The following is a 20,349-nucleotide window of genomic DNA, read 5'->3' as shown; positions in this document are numbered from 1 at the left end:
TTTCACAAAAGCGAAGAAACAAGAAATATATCTCTTCGACTTTATTTTCGACATTTTCAATGTTATACAGGTCTCCAATTTTTTTCGGAAGCAAGTCTTATTTTGCAGGGCTTGCGTATCAGTCATCGCTTCGTCAATTTCACTGTCGCTATCGACTCCGTCAACGTTCATTTTCTTACTTTTTCGCCAAATAACCACTACCAGAAGTAAACGATACAACACTTGCAAATAAAACAATTTGGTCAGGTAAATTCATATATTTAACACTGGGTATGTATGGGTAAATTTAACTGTTAAATATTTGCAATTGCATAACGAATTGAAGATAATTGAAAAACCAAGCCACTGTTGGATAGGGAATTGAAACATATTTTGTCACACGACGTATCACATAACATTTCTTACAGCGCCAGCTTTGCAGATTTTTGCTTCAATTTTACGTTAAAAAGTAATAAACCCGATACCTACTATTTGATCCGATGTCTGTATCTTGCTTGGTTCAAAAGTTAAGAGGGGGCGGGACTATTTACGCCCATATTGTATATTAACTATTGCACCAAAAAATTAGGGATGAATGTACTCTGTATGTACAGTCAGTGACAAAACTAACGTTGCGTAGAGTAAAGCCGGTCTGAGATATGAGATTTGGTGAGGGAAATCTGCGCGGACAAAATATTCCAGTGGCGTGGCAAAACCGGTCACAGCTCAGAGCAGAGAATAGCGGTCACAGTAACAGCTGATTTTTAATCTGTTAAACACCCCTATTTTATGAAAGATGGACTCGTCCGACTGTTTTCCGTCTACGCGCACCCCCACCAATTGTCATATCTCAGACCGGCCTTACTCTACTACTAGAAGTACCCACATTTCTTCTAACATGCGGACCAAAAAAGATGATCCGTACACTGACGCACTGCATTTGAAACCTACAGTTGCAGAGGGTTTTGGCCTGCACGTCAGACGTATAGTCGGTTGCAGTTTGCAGTATTCGGAGGATATTTAGAAAAGTATATACACTGCCGATTGCCATACGATATTACAGAGACTGTACAACTACAAAGAGATCAATAAAGAACTTAATAGCAGTGACTATTACCGACATTTTCCACTGGATGTTTTTGATAGAAAAATATTTAACAAGCTGTTAGTTCAGTGAAATTCTACAAAGTGGGTCGGATTTCATTAACAAGCATTTCAAGTTTCAACTTACTGCAACCGACTCGACATCAACTTTTATTTTTTTAAATAAACGATAACGCTGGATTGGCAACTTGTCAAACATCATTTTTCGATCAAAGATATGCGACAAAAAGTTCATAGGCTGTTGAGATTAGCTTTTTATTGATTTCTATGTCTTTAAAAGTTTTTATTGATTTTGTGCTTATTGATACACGATTAACTATAAAAACAAATATTTATTTTAAACTAAAATTTACACAGTATTAGGTACATTATTATAATGATAAAATTTGAAAACTTAAATATACAGTAAATACGTATTACGTATAGGTATACTTAATGCATCAGTGTTATCCACACTAGATTTGTATTTTTTTTAATAAAAATTGAACGTGTCGAATTATTAAAAATAGTGACGATTGCTGTGAAGGCACTACTAGAAGAAATACGTTAATATACCTAGTGTACAATAAATTATTGTTGATGTACAAAAGTGAAAGAGTAACAATTATAAAAGATGTGAAAACGGACGATCGTGTCTATAACGATTTGATCAATTAATTTTAACAATAACAACTAGACGGTTGAGTATGGGAAAGAAGTTGTTTCATAAAAAATTCCTCTCTCATTAACATGAATCTAACACTACAGAACATGATGTGACTTCGACGTTTGGTCAGTCCTTTGAGCCATCTGGACAAATTAGTTAGGCCTGTTACCTTTATATTCGATGTACAGCAGATAAGATCCCAGTCCGTAAGCGATGGCGTTTAAGATCCCGAACACCTGCAAAAATCTCGTCAGATTTGTTTACCACATTGAAAAATCTCATACCCCCGCCGCAATATTGGCACCCCTGTGGTAGTGGTAGCGTGACGTGGGCCATATCGACAGTTGTACAATAAAAGCGATGACGTAGGCACCTGTACAGATACCTGTATTCACTAGTTCCTGCAACAAAGTGAGCACACCTTCAACTCGTCGCCCTTGCGCAACAACACCAATCTGTTCAAACATGTTACACATTTCCTTCTTCCTAATTTTATTAATTTTCGCATAGGAAAGAGGCCGAATATCGAGGGATGTCGATCAAAAAAATTTACTTACTGTGAGTATCCAATGAATGGGGAGATTCAGCGCTTCTCTAATCCCTAACAGATAGATGAATACCCAAATTAGGGTACCGATGAAACTCGTCGTCGCCACGAAGAGGAAAAAGTGTGTTCCTGATAAGAGGGCAGGTGACGCCAGTGCCATACATAGGATACCTAATATCTGCAAAAAGAAGTAAAGTTAATTCAAGGTTGTTGATAAATAATACCTATAAATATCTAGAGTCGTTGCAAAAACGCATTTAAATGACCCCCTTGCCGTTATTTACATCGACAATTAAGAGTTAACAGTTGTATGTACAATTTGCACAGAGGACAAATTGTCTAACGTGGTGGTGGTAGGTATAACACCAAAATTACAGAAACTAGGAAGCGAAACGGAAACAACAGTTGATAAAAAAGATGATAAAGCGCTAATAGAAATTGTAACAATATCGAGTAAGAAGTTTCGAATGCGCTAGTTTTAATAGGATAATTAAATTAGACCGAAAATTTACCGAACCGGATCGAATCGAATTAGCTATATGATTGACACTGAATACGTCCAGCAGTCGACTTCAGCAGGAATTTTAAATTCAATTTAGGAAATTAAGCTACGATAAAGCGATTAATCCGCACGACACGCCATTATCCACGTGGTGAGTGGTCATTATTAAATAAAAATAATTAATTGTCTGCGTGGACGAGCGACTGTCGATGACTGTTACACTTTCGACGGTGATGGCGAGATAAGAACGTTCGCAAATGTTTTACACTTACTTTTATGAATATTTGACATAGCTTACTGTAAACTTATCCAAGGCCATGGGTTTATAGCTGTAAATATGATACCTGTGCGTACGAACAGAACGATAGCAAAGCTAATGCTTCATAGCTTGTCTACATCGTTTCTACACTTTTTATGTCTTTCGTCGTCGTTCTTTGATCGATGGAATGTCAAACTGACGTGTAAATTCCAATAATATGTTGGTGTGTTCCTCATCAAACAATTTTAAAGACTTGTTTACTATTTACATACATAATACTAGACGACCTTTTAATTTTGTTTGTTCCAAATGAAAACCGTTGAATAATTTTTAAAATTAGAAACGCAACTCGAACAACAACAGGAAAATTTCAAATTATCTTACAATTAGAAAACAAATCTGGAAATGTTGTGAACGATGTAGTTTAATCGTTATCATGAAAATTGTTAAATATTTGCTTTAGGTGTTCCTATTTGTATGCATCTGTGTCTGGTACCAAAAACTGAAAAACCTTCCGCAGTTGTATTTCCCTATTTCTTGTCACCTTCATGTTCTGATGTTCTTTTTTTGTTGTCATCGATTTATTCTTAACCAGCTATAAAGAAATTCTTTCTTTATTTTGATTTAATGATATCAGTGCGTATCTAATTAAGGTTTCTAACATGTTTTTATAGCAAAAACTTTAAACAACATCAGACAAATAACACGAGAGGCTTATCAAACACTGCGATTCGGTTGAAAACGTTATAAAAGAATTCATTTATAAGGTGATTCTCCAAATATACAAACACATAACGACTGTTCAAATAAATTTGTGATTAACCAGGTCATGGTTTTCTCTTTCTTTTCCAAACATAGTTGACAAATCGTTCAAATGCACCACCTCATTTTGATCACCCCTTCTTCATTTGCTGTGATAAATTGTATATGTATTATTTCTCTAACTCTTTCAATGGTTTTTGAAATTCGTGTTGATGGTCGTCCATTTCATTTCTTTCGTTCTACAGTTTCTGTTTCGCGAAATATTTGACAGTTGATGAAGCTACGCCGTAGGTTAACGGGAACAAAAACAACACCAAGCCCTTCAACAAAAAAAATTTGAACACACGTTACATTTTGACTATAATCATAAATGTTTTCATGGTAATTGTTTACTTTAACTATTTCCGGAATTTTCGCGTTTTTTCTGGCTAGACAGTCTCAGGGCGTCCTCCTAGATCGGTTCCCATCATTCAAACCTTGTGCAAATGCCTTTTTTTTTCTCTTGTTGTGTTTCAAGGTCGCGCCAATGTCATAGTATAACTAAAGGGTAAGGAAAATTCATTTGCACAAGGTTTGAGTGGTGGAAAACGATGCAGGAGGACGCCTTGAGGCTGTCTAGCCAGAAAATACGCGAAAATTCCAGCAGTAGTTAAAGTGAACAATTACCGTTTTCATTAAACTTTTATTGAAACAATACAATGCAGTTAATTGATTTTTTATTAGCAACCATTTTACTATATACACAATATTTTTTGAATTAAAAAACTTTTGTGCAGAACGTAATACAATTATTAATATCCCCAAAACTAATAACGTTTGTGCATATTTTGTAATGTACCTATATGTTATTACTATAACGGGTGTTTTTTCAAATTTGGCGTCGAAGTTGGCATTGAAGAGTCGATTGTGAATGCACTATACGGGTGGCGGTTCACGGATCAGCCATTAAAATCTTAAGGTACGTACAGACATCCAACAGAACATCGTAACATTCGTAACGCAACATCGTCGCGTAACGAAGATACAGTATTCTCGAGGTTGAGGCGTATCATGAGCGCGAACGTTTACTAAACGAAGTGTGTTCATTTGTCTATGATAATGCCGTTCCATCAGTCTTGTTGTCGTTCGACACAAAGATGAACATTGCCGCAGCAGGTTATACAGGGTGTTAGGGAATGGTCTCCCAAAAATTTCAGAGTGAATTTGTGAGGAAAAATGTGGTCTAAAACCTTAATACCATTTTTTCCTAACATGAATGGTTTTCTCAAAAATAAAAAAATTAAATGGTGCCCCACTGTTTGGGAGCTTTAACACCATTTTACTTGCTTAGCAACCAAAAACAACAATGCCTCTGAACTGAAATTATTTCTGCAGCTTTATTTGTGATACCACATCTCGATCAACCTCTAAAGGGATTTGAATCGAGCACCGACCACCAACTAATAAGATTCGTTAATTTCTGTGTAACTTTATTTATTTGTATAGAAAAAATTCATACTAAATGTTCAAAATATCCTCCGTTTGCCCTAATACAAGCATTAGCATACCTTAGGACAGCAGCATTGGCATTTCCCTTACAATCCTCACACACAAAATGCTTATCTGCATACTCCTCGATATAATATTCTGGCATTGTAAACGACTGTAATCTTTGCAAGCGACCGATAAAAATTAGACCAAGTTAAAGCGTAGACTTTGACAGTAGTTAATTTCGAATCATTACCAAGCAATCATTTTTAAATCGAAACATTTTTTCGTGAACAAAGCAATATTTCAGCAGTCCCAAAACACCAGGGAACAATTTTATTTTCAGAAAACGGTTCAATTTATCCAAAAACGGTATAAAGGTTTTCGAACACATTTTCTCTGATAAACTCAGCCCGACATTTTTGGGAGACCATTCCCTAACACCCTGTATACAGTGCTTTCATAAATGATTCATACGCCAGGTGTACTGTGACACCCTGACACCATGTATTTAAATGGAGACACAGCCTTCTTGTGAGACGAATCATTTATGATAGCCCTGTAGTTACGCACTATTTAGTAAAGAATAAAAAACGTAAACAAAGGCGCTAGTGGCACACACAGTTGTATACTAGTAGAAGTGTGTATAGTGGTCGTCAATTAATGCTGGATTTTAAATTTCAAGAAATTAGCGGACTACAAGAATTTCACCAGGATGTCACCAACAGATTTTGAGTATTTGATTAATTTAATTAATCAATCGACTCACCAAGGTCAACTTCGACGCCAAATTTAAAAAAAAAACACTTTACATAATTTTTTTCTTGGTGAGTGGTCTTAGGGAAATTTTCAGCCGTCAAGTTGAATTTACGAACTTTTGAAATTTCCCATGGAAAAGTGGGTTGGCAGTCTTGACTCGCATTTGACATTTAGTTGTTACTGTGTCGACTCAAGATTGTGAATTTGATTAAGTTTGAATTTAAAATAAATAAGAAAATGCCGGGTCAAGTATTGAAAATGCAAACTAAAGAAGCAATTCTCAAATGTTTTGAAAAATTTACTGAACATAGCATTATTTAAAGATTAAGATTAAGATCGTGAATACCGTCCCCGAATTTTTTTCTGTAATTAAAAATTTCTAATATTAACAATTAATGCAATACTATAGTACGTTGTGATCAAGAATGACTGAGTCTGTTGGTAACAATGAAATTTGGCAAATTTAAAATTTACCATCAAAGATTCATTTTGTAATAGCATAAACATAACCGGCATAACCAAAAATGTTTTTTTTGTTCGACACTGTCAGAATTTGAGAATTTTCTCCTATGTGAACGGATTTTGATAAATGTCACAACTTGTCAAAACGAAACGTCAAGCTAATTTTAAATGTTTTAAGCGATTCGGAGCCTTTAAGGGGCTTGTCGAACAAAAAAACGTTGTATTCAACTCGTTCGTGTGTAAATTGGGCCTTTTTTGGCACTCGTGGGCCTTTAAAACGCTCGTTTCACTCGCGTTTTAAAATGACCCACGCGTGCCAAAAAAGGGCCAATTTACAAACAAACTCGTCAAATAAACTACTATTAATGTCGTCTCTAGTTAAAAAATTCAGTCAGCGCAAATTACGAGACAAAAATCACCAGCACTTTTCAACTGTTTCATTGCCAACAGACTCAGTCATTGTTGATCACGCCGTATTATTATCAGATAGAATGCTTGCGCATGATTCTGATACCAAGATAAAGAATAGTGTATATTTATTTAAATCTGGTCACATTTGCACTAAATGGAGCCATTATATGATATTTTTTATCTTTCTTCTTTCCATAACAAATGGCATTTCCGATTGCTTTAACGCTTCACAAATTTTACACCGTACAGAAGGAAGTTCATTCCTCCAAATCATTCGTTTTTTTTAAACATACTTTTTGACATAACGGCTCTTCTGGTACAACAGTCATGTTTTTCATAATTTATAATTTGTTATTATATAACTGAAATTTGCAAAGTATTTAGGTAATGAGGTATCAGTCAGACAAGATAATTATCATTTTCAAAACCACTATGACTGGTAACTTGGCCACTAATGATAATATCATGACGCACTACCATTTTATTGGGTTTTCTACGACATAATGCAAAAATTATGAAAAATGAAATACAGTTTAGTATCTACCTTTGACGTTTACGTTGGTAATTATCATTTTGCATGGTGGTTAGCATGGCTTGTAATTATTCATTAAATGATAAGGTTATGAAGCAGCGTTGTTTTAGAGTTTTCCAAAATACAGGGTGGTCCCGATATAACGTGCCAAAAAAATTCTGGGTCATTAGAAGGATCTAACAAGTCCAAAAAACCCCTTTTCATTAGGTCCAAAATAATGGCGATAAATTAACCCCTATCCACACTCATTCGACGCTGCTGACCACAAAAATACGTACCTAGTCAGGAATTAAATTGTTGGTGTTTGTAAGGATCACAGTATCTAAGCAACATAGGTACCTGAATCGTTTATGACAAATCTCAAATCTGATAAACTAAATCAAATTAATGACATTTATTGAAAACGCTGAACAGTGTGCGTTAATTCACCAGCTTATTTAGGTACAAAAGCTGATTTTGTAGACTGAGATGAATGATTAATAAATAAAGTGGTGATTCACAATGTGTAAATAAATGTAGAGCTAGTTTGTGCAAAATTGTGGAAGAACTGTGTAATAAGAGTATCGTCTTAATTGTGGTTAAATAGCCAAAATAATGTATTGAATTAATTTATTTACACTTTACATATTCGTACTTTCAACTCTAACTGAGAATATCTACTAACTAATGAAAGGTAAACTAGACTAGAAAAATTATTTCATAATAAATGTTCTCTGTGCCTTGTACGCCGGTACCAATTTTCATAAACAGAATTCAGCATTTCTGGCTTTTTACGAAACTGGTTCGCCTGTTACGCGTTTCTGGAGTTGGCCTTTTATATTTATTTCAACTTCGTATACCAAATCTTTCATGTAGCTCCAAAAAGAGGGGTTAAATGGAGGATCGGGGACGCCATCGTATTGGAATCAGTCAGAACCAACCTCACATAAATGCAGATGTAGCTCCACAAAAGTACAACGGGACGGAAGGATTCCTTCATGAAAACGCTCGCCGTATGGTCGCCTTGCCGGTCTTGAATTACCACGTGTTTCGCCATAGAGTAAATGCAAATCGGCGTATTTTTGTTTTGTGAATTTCATAACTTTTTGAAGGATTCGCAAATTTAAAATTAAACTTGACAAATGGCAAAGGTGTTTCAGGTACCGTTGCTAAAGAAATGGCAGCCAAGTAACCAGAATTACCTTTTTAAAACCGATTAACTCATTAGCGTACAGCAAATTTTGACCAAATTTTCAATTATTTTTATCTCGAAAACGAAAAGACTTTTATTAAGAACATTTTTTGTGTATGAGTTCTACTCATCGTCACCTATTACTGGATTTCTTCTGGCAGGTTATATCGGGACCACCCTGTATAGCCATACAGATTTTGAAAAATCTTATGTATACATATTTCCTTCGAGTCATACATTCTTTGAGTTGTTAGTAAGTATAACATTTTGCATTAATAAACTGTACTTTATTATTTACCTATAGAACTCACTATCTTTCAATTTCTGCATCCTACAACTTTTACAGCTAACCGCAAGGTTAACAAAATAATGACCCAGCATTCAAAAATTGCATTCATTCAACGCATGTTAAAGGTTGTCCCCATTCTGCATTATCATTCCGTTAGTTATTGCTCGGTTACTTGGTCAGTTTATGATTGGAATTAATAATTTCCGTAACGGTACCATCCCAAGAAGGTGTTCATCGAATTCACGGAGACTGGTCAACGTGTATACAGCATATTTAACTAACTGTATTCATCAGACATTAATCTTTCGTAAGAGTTATCATCGAGAATCTTCCGATCTCAACTATTAGAATCAATTCGAAACACATGAGGCATCTTGCAGAATACAGTTTCAATAGTTGTTCTTCCAATCCAGTACCAGCAGAATGCGTAGAAGCTTAGTTTTTTCGAATTCCCCGAACGATCGTTTTCTGTTATCTAGAAGGAACGGCATCTTCTGTCATTTGTCATTTGTTACGAATGTCACAAGTCTAAATGTAACAGAACTGGAGTTTATGGATGTAACCATCCCATGGATGGCAGAGGTGGATGACCCTCATCAGATTGCAGGTGCGGCACCACTCTCGTTACGCTAGCAGTACAACCGAGTCGGAAGTTGCATTGTTAATAACAAACGGAAACACCATAACAGTCTGTAACCATTTCATGGTCCAAACATTCTTGCCGGTGACATCTCGGACGTGCCTTGGTGATAGTTGCGCCAAACTTTTCCTGATTTTCACAGTCATGGCTTTTTCCATTTCGAGTTGCAGTTTTAATATAAACGTTAGTCGATGACACATGGAGTGGGTGGGTTCGTTGTTGTTGTCGTCATGCCTTCCTGACCATATATGATTTTGCTTTTTGCGTTATGTCACTACTACCTCCATCAGAACCTACCTTTACACCTACTGAACCACATACGATTTTAATAGCCGGCTAGAGCTGTGGGCTGCGCATAAAATTAATTCTAAGGTCATTAATGGCTGATGAACCACATGCCGTCGAAGGAATTAGTGACGAAATTCACCCACATTTGAATGTGTTGGTTGTACTCTCTGAAACGAATAGAGCAGCAAGTGTGGGCGTCGAAGACGCTGTTAATCTAGATTTAGGAAGTCTAGTCTTTGTTTTGCCGTTTCCTGAACCGAAAAGTGGCTTGTTACATTCTTGGCCCCCAATCTCAAATAATGACTTCACAATGGAACACTTTTTGGAAAATTTTACAAACGGTTGACCAACATTATGCCCACGCCTAAAATAAATTTTAATCAAGCTTATTACCCAAGTATGTTTATAATTTGACAACCGTTTTAAAATTAGCATCTTCTGAATCACACCTCTAACAATATCAAAATTTATTCCGCCAACAAATAATAAATTAAGTGACGTAAAAATTTCATTGCATAGTTTACATTTCAGATATTCGTAATGTAAAAATGACTTCATTTATAATAATAACATTGTAAATATTTCTTTATACCTAATCCGATGAATGCAGCATTGAATTTGTCTCCATGGTAAGGGATTTTAGTACCAATAAAATTATTATTACCTGTTATTACCGTAACTAACAACAATGGATATGTCTAATTATATCACATCTTGAAACATTTTCTTAAGAGAAATTTAAATTATGGTAGGAATTAGAATGGAACACGCGGATGCATGGTTTTCTTTACAAAATAGTTCATCTGCATCAAAATAAAGATGAAGAGGCAGATTGCCAAATTATCTTGTTGTGAATCAAACTAGTTTCACTTGTTTCTTCATTATAATAAATATGGCAGCATCAGAAGGGGTACAAATCAAATCAAGTTAAATAAGATATGACGATGGTCATCGTTGATTGTCTCTGACATAGAAGCAAAAAGCTAAGAAAATTCAAAGAATCGTAATTTTCAACACCGTAACATAAAACACCAACGCATTTGATGTAAAGATGTTTCAAATGTTTTCACTTTCTTCGAAAGAAATTCTTTTAAAGGTTTTGTGAGCCATTCTTCATCACTGTTTTACCGTCCGGAAAAAAATATGTACCATTAAAGCGTTTTTTTTTTTTAATTTTGTGAATAAACAGTAATCATTGTTACAGAAGGAGGTGTTGGATAAAACTATGTATTACACTCGTGCCTTAACAGCAAATAAGTCACTCAAGAAAGATTAGCCCACTCGAGCAAGCTCTCGTGGCTAAACATTTCTTTCGTGACTTATTTGTCTTATAAGACACTTGTATAATAAATAGCTATTATTATAAATGTAAGTCATAAAACGATTGACGTGGAATCTAAGATTTTATAGACCTTACAAATACTATCGTCAGATTTCAAAAATTGCATCAGAGATCAATGACAATGCCAGCAACATATCTAGTAGATACTCTAATCCAAAAGCACGAAATCCCAAAAAATTTTCAAAATTCGTTCCGTGCTCATTCCCTTAAATTACATGGTCGAGGAGCTCTACCTATATCCTTTTCTTGCAATCAGTGCCAGCTCAAAGAGGTGAAGTTATGAAACAAAATTTTTTAACATGGCGAGATGAAGAACGACACAGGGTTTATGAAAAAATGACATTGGAGAACACTTACTGCGTGATATGATAATGTATAGACAAACATTTTACTTAGTGTGCTAAATAAATGCAAGAATACATAACGAGATACTGAAGACGGTTTAGAACTTTTCTTAAATGTAAAGAATTTAAACGATGAAGATATTTTGACCAAATCATTGCAGAGCGAATAGAAAGAAGATTTTGGTTCAGAATTCTACTACGAATGTGTGCAATAACAATATTTAATTACTGTTTTAGGAAATGTTAATCCTATCCGGGTATGTAATTTTCCTTGAGCTGATCAGAGTTGTAATTCGGTGGTCCGTTCACAATCAACTCTTCAACGCCAAATTTAAAAAACATCCGTTGCATAAAAGGAGTGCTTTGATTAACATAGTCTAGCCCGCTAAAAACTTATACCTTTCTAATTCACCGCTGATTTCTGATCTGATGTCAAAATTTACGACATCCATTGAACAGCCACTTTTTCTAGTTACATTGGGCAACTTTGGAGTTATCTAACTCCTGGTGCATACTACAAATCTCTGAATCAATCCGTGACCACTTGACTCAAAGGTGCAGATTTGCCTAACACTTGCTAACACTCATCGTTTGAAATTTCTTATGAGGACAATGACGATTTTATCCGCCCAAGACAAACTTCACTGAACAATTGTCCAACTAATTTTTATATGTTAAAAGAAGCATCCATCAAATTGCATATTGTAAATTTGAATTATAACTCGTTGATAAACAAGTTTTCATTTGTCAGTAGACACGCCAAGGACAATAAAAGATAAACCATTCCCGTAGATTTAAAAAATATAAGGATGTAATAAATACAAACATAAAAAAGTTGTAAAACTGTGTATAAAAATCAATCTTGCATAAACTCGCTTAAATCACTTAAATCACTCGAAATCAAAGATAAAGAATCGAAGTCAGACAAAAATATTTAGAGTAAATCACATCAATTAAAAAATTTTTAAACATGCATTATATTCGATATCTGCTAAATCATAGGTATGGGTGGTAGTCACAGTGTTTTTCAGACATAATTATCTTTTAGGGCAAGAAAAATTCGATGCGTGGCGATGTTCAATAGATATTATTTAAATAAAATAACATAATTTAAATCTATGTATGATGGTAGGGTCGAAAAATTATATTTGTGATAAGGTCGGATTCTGATTGAACCATCCATAAAACATAAACTATTTTTGTTTGTTTGTCTGTCCGTGGAATTTTGTTTCGTCGACGATAACTTTTTTCCAAATCTTTCAGTAAGGACTATCTATTGATTTTGGTGCCAAGAGCATCAGTGGTCTTCGAAATATACACAATTTTGTGGAATTTTCTTTCGCTGATGATAATTTCTCGTTCATTCACATTGACTTTTCCAATTCCATTACGGTATGGTAATAGTTATTTACGAACCGAGTGCATTTTTCGCGCATGAGTGCATTATTTGAGCACGAGCGACGAAGGAGCAAGTGCTTCATTTGCACGAATGTGCCGAATACGTCTTCGCGCATCGTTTTGTTTGTATAATATTTTTTGAAACGAACACCATGTCTGATTTGTCGTGTACCATTTGTGAATAGATGGCGCTTGTCCATGCACTTGCCAAAGTGTCAATCGAATTAATAGCGATTTATTTTCACTCTTTCAAAATTGTCAACATCCAAATTGGAGAAATGGCGTTTTGTAAACCAGATTTTAGTATTACCAAGTTAAATTATTTTCAGAATGCTCAAAAAGGCCAATGCTTTTTGGATGATTTTGAAGCACTAGTTCGCGAAATCTACGTCCGCGGTTAACTGTTGCGGTCGTGAAATGTCATTTTGAAGGTAGTGACTTAGTGAGTTCAAAAAATGTTTTCTTAAATTAAAAATTATTTTGAAAAATATGTAATTTTAGAACATGGATGAATGTTCCATACCGATATTTTTGTAATGTTTTGAGTTGCACTTTTGTAACGAAAATTTACTACGTAGTTACTTCTTATCGTTTATTTAGTCATTTCTATTGAAATATTTATGGGATATTTTAATATAAAATCATTTTATTTGTATATTTAATATGTAAAACAATTTCTTTAGACGAGGTGTTTTTAGAAAAGTGAAAATGCAGATTTTCTTTTCCAAAACCAAATAACCACCAACACTGCATTCTACCCAGAAAATCAACCGGCAACGTTGTGTACTTAGATTTGATTGGTCTAGCATCCTAGTAATATCAAAATTGCCATTATACATTTAGTGTAATTTTGTTTTCACCAACCGAATTCAACAGGTGGTGGTTATTTGGGTTTGGCACGGCCTATACATTTGGATTATCATACACATTAATTTAAATAGAGTTTAAGCGGATTAATGTTAACGTTAATATTTGTTAATTGGGCGTTGCCTTCAGTAACCTGAAGAAAGCACAATAGGGTTTCAAACTTATCCTTGGTTGAGGATCGCGAATTTCGTATCAGAATAGAGAATAATGAGAGAATGAATACCTAACTGTGAGATCTCACTTAAGAAAAAAAGTACTTATGTATTATTGAAAGTTATACAGTAGTGTTTTCGACAACATAATTATGGAAATGGGCACTGCTAGAATAAAATAAACACAGAAGGTCAACAATAAGACATTGTCTATTATAAGCGCGGTGAGCAATTTGCTTCCATCGTTAAACGACCGCATCTAGATATTACTGCATACACATTCTTGATTGGTCATAATTATTTCAACAATGCGACTAAGGCAAGGACGTCCATATCGTACAGGTGTATCTCACGACAAACCTCCATTTAAGGTGTGTATGGCATGGACCGCGCGTCAGTAGCGCCTGCATAGTCGGAGCCATGAATAAATCTTTGACGATGACGTTAGTCGATCGTTAATTAATTGTTAAATATAAGAATGAAGCAAACAAATCCGACTTAATCATCAAAAGTGCAAGCAACGCGTAACGAGAAACATTTTTCCTTGGATGAAAATCGGCAGAGGTGCAGTCGCCACTCAAATAATCCGATTTGCTGTTTATGGTGACTCCGCGAGGTGGTAGTGAAAAGAAGAATTTTATCCAAAAGTGGTAGGAAAAACGTGTCGCTTTCATATCGGGTCACTTCTCCACAATGTGGGTCGTAGAAAACGTGGCTATTCATAAGCATGTCGAAATTGAGGTATCTCTCAATATGTGCACTTTTTTGTACCTGTGAATCGAATATCTAAACGAAATGACCTTAAAAATTCGATCAGTGTGTAACGAAGGCGGAATGAAAGTAAAAATAAGAAAAAGAAAAGTACTCGCTCATACACTGATTGTACATTAGTGGCAATTAACTTACAACCCAATTAAACTCGACGGCTTTCAACAGGAAGCTATACTGGAAATTTCGATTGTGGTCAATGAAAATTGATGGTTCACTACTACAGATGTTTCGTTTTTCTGAACCAGATGGTTGATTCAATAAAGATTTAACTGAGATACCATAAAATTATTTTTAGAGAAGATTGTTTTGTTTGTGCCACGGAAAAATACTTCTTCTCAAATATTAGCACAGGTTCGTTGGGGCACTATTATGTGGGATATGTCAAAGTTAATTCAAGATCAAAGTATAAAGTTTACATCAACATTTGATGTAATATGTGTATTTTTTGAACATAGCTAAATAAACTCCGGAAATTCTTAAATACTCGTACATACTTACAACGCCTTTCAGAATAAAGAAATAAAAATAACGTTAAAATGACTTCCGCGTTTTTTAATAAACACTTGTTAATATTTGCTTTTCTTAATTAAAAATAATTAACAAAATAATTTAAATTAAGAACCATAACCCTGATCAGTGGTTCAATGAAAATGTTTGCGCTAAATTCTCTCAATTATTAGTTTATACATATGTATTTTTATTTTAGTTTATAATTTATGCTCCAGAAATTTCAGAACCATTTAAATGAATTTAACAGAAATCAATAAATACACAAGAAAGTATACAGTGAATTTTTTTATCGATGAACCATAGGGAACATGGTGTAAACTTTATTTCTGTTAATGATGTTTCTACTGCTAATTTCAAAATCATTTTTCGCAGACTTGTAGCTTATTTAATTTTCTACAGGTTCTGGTGTTTTTTTTTTTACCAAGAAACGCACATGCAATGGCCCCAAAAGGTGAATTTATGGGGAGCAAGTTTGGGAGTCCATATTACTGGACCATTTTTATTTATTATAATATTAATAATTTTATTATTCGACCATTTTCGAGACCGTTTACTGTTTAGCAGCTGTTAGCAAACAGTTTTAAGCATTTAAAACAGCAAAATATTTATCCACTTCTTTAGTTTAAAATTTACAATTTAGGTTCTAAATGTTTCGTTAAATAAAATTGTTTTCCTGGGTCCTTTTTTTATCTTTCGAATTGGGAAATCTTTTAATAACTGGTGTTAAAATGTTTGCTTTTCCGTTTTAGAGCTTCGTAATTTATTTCAATGTCAGCGGACACAGCCTACTAACTTTAATGAAATTTTAAAATGGATTAAAATTATTAAATTATTATTAATGTAATGTATATAATAATATTTAAAAAAATTCTCAGAACTTGTGAAAAATTAAGTAAGTAAGCGTGGGAAAAATTATTTTGAAATAGCAGTACAAAAACGTTTACACCATGTAAACCCTATGGTTCATCGATAAAAAAAATTCACTGTATATGTAGTACAATTCGGTAGAATTTAATTTCCATCTACTGAATATGAAGATATGTAAAGAAAAAAGTAATAAGATATTCATTCTCCAAGAATATGTTGCTTGCTGACGCTATTACTTTTTCTATTTTAGTGCTTATTAAGCATGATTAAAAGTCGATAATTAACTCGAGAGACGGCATAATTTTTCTTTTATTTTGTTTTTTCATATTAGAATTCACCATGAAATAATCAGTGGTGATCCAATTCAGTTGAAACTTAAAAGTAGAACACGTCGATTCTACGAAACTAATGATCCTAATTCAATAATTCATTCTTCATTTTCTTAACGACAATTGAATATTTGCCTTGATGATTTCACAAATGGTAAACATGTGGCATTATGAATTTATAAGAAAAGAGCGATTAGTTGACTAGTTGAAGGCAGAGGAGGCTATTAATGCAATCATTTTTAAATAATTCAACAGATCGATTCCTAAATCGTTACGGTGACCTATCTCATTGATGGTAGCAATTTCACTATACATTTTATGCAACCAAAATTCACTATGCTGCTTCCTCCTCTATCAGCTTTCATTTTGGCACTCGAATTACACAAGAGGCGCTTGGATCTTGTCCAGACGATTAAAAATAGAACCATTACAATGTAGTTCGTGTCTTTCAGCTTCAATTATAATGTGTTAACTTCACACTGAATTCGTTAAAATTTGAATAAATAAGTAAACATAAACAAGGACGAAATAATTAGACAAAAAGAATTTTTAGCCGAATCTGTTAGTGCAGCCAGTTTTCTTATCGAAACAATAACTTCAACACCAACAGGTGTAATGGCGTTTCTCTCAGCTTTAGTTTCACAAGGTTATTAATAATTTTACGTTTATCGATAACATCCGGGGTTTCAAATGTGGTTTTCCACGCGATGTTAACTTTTGCCACATCAAATGTTTATAAAGAAAACAATAAGACGGTCAGGCTGACGTCACTGAAAAATTGACACGTTCCAGGTTGTTGGCGTTTATCGATAATTCAGTGAGGGCAGGGGTGAGGTTACTTAGGGTCGTAAGTTCGTCATGGGGCCGTTAAATTTCATTCGAGCGATACCCGCCAAGGTTGAAAATATTTTGATTCTTAAAGGTGTGACGGCACGTGATGCAACAATGATATGAAAATTGTCTTTAATTCTGTTTGTTCAGAATTTGAGTCATCCTATACAACAACAAAACTATTTTAGTTCAACAGGTTCCAGTAAAGGAAATAGGTGTATGCACTTGTACATTGTTTAAGACATTTTTGTTTCGGCTCCGTGTGTACAACTTTCACTTACATTTCCATACTTATTAATCAAAAAAAAAAAGCGAAGCAAACCCGGTAAGGAAAGGTGTTCTCCTGGGATTGACGTTTGATGAGTACCAGAGCGGCGCAATCTAGACTTTTATCGGTCAATTATTTTTAAATTTGATGGTCGATGAACAGATAAGTGTTGCAAGAGTAATGTTTTTGGCAAGAACAGTAAAAAGTAACAGTTAAAAGATTAACGGAAGCTGAAATTAGTGTTAAAAAAAGAACAAATTTTGTCAAGAGCCAGAGATCCCGTCGTACTTTTCGTGGAACCGCAAAATCATTTGATCGTGACAGACATGCTTGTTCATTGAAAAGGAATCAGTTTGACATGAATTCAAAATTGACATCTTAGTTTAAACAATCGCGTGGCCTATAAAAAACAATGTAAACACACCGTGGAAGCATGCAACATTTTCAAATTTAAAAATTTATGATGATATTAAAATGTCGTCGGTGCCAAGGCAAATGAGTTCAGCTTTTATTCCAGAACTCGAAAACGAGGCAAAGTGATAGTGACGCAAACGTCGACCGATTTAGATGAAGAAAATCTGAAATACGCCCCTGTATCGGTTCTGTACCGGTAAAAATAATCCTGTCCTTTAACCAACCCATTTATATTCTAACTTTTTCAAGCTTGTCTTCGGCGTCGATGCTGTTTGACAACTCTTGAAAGAATGTTAAAAGGAAACTGTACTTAAGACAACTTGGAATCTTAAATGTAGTACCGATTTTGGCCGCATCTGGCACCAAATTAGTGGCCAATAAATTAAAGAAATGAAAAAGTCGCCTAAAACCACCAGATTTTAATCAGTCGCTGTATAATTCAAAACAGCTACACCGTCGCTCCGAATCGTTTAAATTTAGAAAGCGGATTTGAAAATGAAAATTCCGCCAAATTTCTGTGATTGAACTGATCCGAATTAAGGTCAGTCTAAATTTAAATGCGGAAGGTACTTACGATTTCGGCAATTTTTATAATTCCGGGTGTGGTTTTGAAATATTCCAAATTGATTTTAATCCATGATAGAGGCTGGTCACTGGTTTGCGGTTTATTCGCCGCATTGTTGTTGGGTGCCTCTTGCACGTTCACCACCGTTTCTGTCATCATTAGACAGAAATTTTTGGTATATTTTTTTATCCAACAAATAAACAGAGAAGATTTCGTTAAACACCTGTTAACACTACACGAGCACAACAATTTCTAGTTATAATAAACCAAGTTACCGCGCGACGACTCTCGACTTTCAGAGGATACCAGAAAGGTGGGGCGACGCGGAACGGTTTTATTAACTGGGTCCCTGACTACCTTCCGGACCGAACGCATAAGTGTACAATTGAAACATTTTCAAATCGAAAATGTTCACTAACAACGCAAGAGTTTCAATAAAATAATTCGAAAAGAATTGGACATAGCATTATTAATATTAGTGCGACGAAATTACATTTATTTTTACTTCTCAGACAGTTCTTTTTTCATGTCATAAAAATAAGATAAAGATGAGATAAAATAATTAACAAACCGGCAACAAAAACAATTGCGTGAGATCGCTGCAAGTTAAGTGGTTGTTCTATTGATTAGATTGACTCACTGTAAATAAAATATTTATAAGTGGACACCGTTGTACTTTTATTTACATTAAAAAAAAAACTATGAATTCGAAATTTTACTTATTACAAAACTATTTGGAAAAATGATTAAGGTATGTATTTAATTTAACAACAATGAATATGGAAAGCTGCAACTCAAAATACATGCATAGCTAACGTGCGATCAAAAATTTGTTTTCCTTCCGTACTATCAATTTCAGACAATTAAGTGAACATGAAAGTTGACAATTTCATTAATCTGTCAAAAATCTGTGCGTTATAATAACGCACGGTTATGACGTAATAATTTACTTTTATCAAGTATGTTGCTGGGGGGTGATCAAGAATTATTGTTTAAGTTGGTAATGCTGGTAATTTTATTTTTAAATGGTACAACTGGACTAACTTCCGGTTGATTACGTCTTCACACTGGCAGCCGTAATGACAAGTCAAATTTGACATTTCAAAGTAGATTAAACATGCTGATGAATCGTTCGAGAGAAGAGTTAATTAATGTTTAGAGCAAAATGGAGAGCACTTCCAGAATTTCCTGTAGTTAATTTTTAGATTATTATTCCGAATTCCAACTTTGATTTCTTTTTGTCGTTAATTTCTACTTTCATAACCTACCATTTTGTCATTATTAATGCTACGTCAGAAATCTGTCAAATAAACCCATAAAACATATCCGGTTGCAGTGTTGTAAATAGCCAAATAAAAAAATGTTCTTAATTGTATGGCCAACTTAAACAGTCCTTTTTGATCACCCGGTATTTTGTTTATCTGAAATAAGCGCTCAGAAGCAACAGAAACGTCAAAAAATTTCAGGCAAACTGTGAGCTACAAACGGTTATCGCCTTTTTGCAGAAAATGATGAATGTAAACAGCGACTCGTCTATAGATATGGATGGAATGTACAGTTCGGGACACGGAATTTCGGGTATCATTTTTCTGTCACTTCAAAAATTGCGATGTAAATCACTGTTTATTTTCAACGTGACATTCAAAAGTCAAATTTTGAAATTTATTTTCTGTCCACGTCAGTCGCATGACAGTCATTCAAGTTAATATTGTAAAGCTTATTTTACATTTTTTGATAGTAGATTGACAGTGAAATTTTGTGTTTCGAACTGTACACCACCAGAAGTACTTGAAGTCGCAAAAAATAATTCTCTCAACCTAGTACCACCTAAATCCAGGGACAAGTACGAGTTTTCCTACAAAAAAAGGAATAA

The 20,349-nt window shown here is 34.4% G+C and overlaps 1 protein-coding gene across 1 annotated transcript; it reads right to left on the bottom strand.

The window, feature by feature from the left end:
• Positions 1-1,395: 1,395 nt before the first annotated feature.
• On the bottom strand, positions 1,396-18,772 carry LOC138125269 (CKLF-like MARVEL transmembrane domain-containing protein 4). The gene is made up of 4 exons (XM_069040505.1): positions 18,486-18,772; positions 2,287-2,454; positions 2,014-2,130; positions 1,396-1,965 (listed from the first exon to the last, which is right to left on the bottom strand). Exons 1-4 carry the CDS (start codon positions 18,633-18,635, stop codon positions 1,882-1,884), a joined length of 519 nt encoding a protein of 172 aa, XP_068896606.1. The 5' UTR covers positions 18,636-18,772; the 3' UTR covers positions 1,396-1,881.
• Between the last annotated feature and the right edge of the window lie 1,577 nt (positions 18,773-20,349).

This window comes from Tenebrio molitor, chromosome 3, assembly GCF_963966145.1.
Source record: "Tenebrio molitor chromosome 3, icTenMoli1.1, whole genome shotgun sequence".
In the NCBI taxonomy this organism is placed as follows: Eukaryota; Metazoa; Arthropoda; class Insecta; order Coleoptera; family Tenebrionidae; genus Tenebrio; species Tenebrio molitor.
This window is presented reverse-complemented; position numbering and strand designations above follow the sequence as displayed.

Excerpts from the sequence above, each read along its gene's own strand:
- LOC138125269 (XM_069040505.1), bottom strand. The coding sequence starts at position 18,635 with ATGATGACAGAAACGGTGGTGAACGTGCAAGAGGCACCCAACAACAAT. Across the intron at positions 2,455-18,485 it reads TTATAAAAATTGCCGAAATC|ATATTAGGTATCCTATGTAT; the intron begins GTAAGTACCTTC and ends TTCTTTTTGCAG. Across the intron at positions 2,131-2,286 it reads CCATTCATTGGATACTCACA|GAACTAGTGAATACAGGTAT; the intron begins GTAAGTAAATTT and ends ACTTTGTTGCAG.